Below are 1387 nucleotides of genomic sequence, written 5' to 3' on the forward strand. Positions count from 1 at the left end.
ACCTCAATGATCAGCATCAACGTAATATCAGACACGGGGGTAGATCCGTTTTTATCTTTGATAGGGGTGTTGATATTGACAGCCTGTCAGTAGCCACACAGTTGCTGGTTTGACATGAACGCACTAAGGTTTTTTATCTTTGTAGACCTCATCAACCTCTACAGTGAACTTCTCATTTCTCTTCTTCTCTTCTTCATGTTTCTTCAGAGCTTCCTGAGTCTGTTGGATTTCTCTCTGTTTTAGTTCAGTGAATTCAACTCTCTCTTTCAGGTTTTAGATGCAGTTTGATTCGAGCCTTCAACACTTCAACAGTTCCCATTAGATTCTGAGGTGCAGATTCATTCAGGAAGTCTGTGAATTGACTCACTCCGGCCATTGTTAAGTCCCATATATATTTTAAAGCTAACTTAGTTTTCTGTTTTCTCTCTGTGTTCTGGCAGTTATTAAACAGGAAGTAAACAGGCTGATTCTTTTCATCTTTGGCACATTTAATTTTTGCATCTCCGAGAGCTTTCAGAACATTTTCAGGTGTCAGACAATTTGAGAGTGTGATGAGAGCAACAATGTTCTTCTCCATGTTTTTTCCAAACAGAGACACCACTGAATCAAAGACGTACTTCAGTCGCTCACTCAGTCGATTCTCAGTTGCTTTCAGCACCAGACCCACTGCATTAACCTCATGAACTCCGTCCTCTGAGCGGAACCAGTCTAATAATCTTTGACTGACGATGTCATCCTGTTCGATTCCTCTGGTGTTTCCGTATCCAGGAGTATCTATGATGGTCAGAGAGTAGGGCAGAGTTTCACCTTCAAAACCAAAGACCTGGTACACCATCACATCTAATGTCTGACTCTCTGACTGGTTTCTCTTCTCGTCCTCTACGATCTTAAACCAGACATCATCCTCCCACTTCACTCCCATGGCGTAGTTGACCAGAGCGTTGACCAGAGTAGATTTTCCTGTTCCTGTTTCACCCACAAGCAAGATGGTTTTGTTTATCTTGTTCACATTTCTTTCACCAAGAGTCATTCAATGTTCTCTTTCTTTGGTCTCAGCTGGTAGACAGCAGGAGGTCATGACTGGATCAGAACACTTTTAGAAACGATTTCTTCATATTTGGATGAGCTGTTCCTGAAGAAAAGTAAAGACATGAGATCAAAAACTACGGAATATAGAATGAAATAAATAAAATCACTCTACCTGCTCCCACCATCCCACACACACAACTTCTACCTGTGTCCTTCTAACGTTTCATTAAAAATAAAAGCCTGGTTCTTTTAGATTTTAATTGTTTCTATAATCACATCAATCTGACACTTTTCTAGTTTTCACTCTTAACTCTGCTCTCGTTGTAAATGTTCACATCATGTAGTAAAATGGGATTCA

At 40.3% G+C, this 1387-nt stretch overlaps 1 protein-coding gene across 1 annotated transcript; it reads right to left on the reverse strand.

The window, feature by feature from the left end:
• Positions 1–438: 438 nt before the first annotated feature.
• Positions 439–1030, reverse strand: LOC123966714 (septin-5-like; the record flags this gene model as incomplete). The annotated part of the gene is made up of 1 exon (XM_046042844.1): positions 439–1030. A coding segment is annotated over exon 1 (592 nt), but the record flags the coding sequence as incomplete, so codon positions are not given.
• Positions 1031–1387: the final 357 nt, after the last annotated feature.

The sequence above is a fragment of the Micropterus dolomieu genome, unplaced genomic scaffold (assembly GCF_021292245.1).
Source record: "Micropterus dolomieu isolate WLL.071019.BEF.003 ecotype Adirondacks unplaced genomic scaffold, ASM2129224v1 contig_14077, whole genome shotgun sequence".
Classification (NCBI taxonomy): Eukaryota; Metazoa; Chordata; class Actinopteri; order Centrarchiformes; family Centrarchidae; genus Micropterus; species Micropterus dolomieu.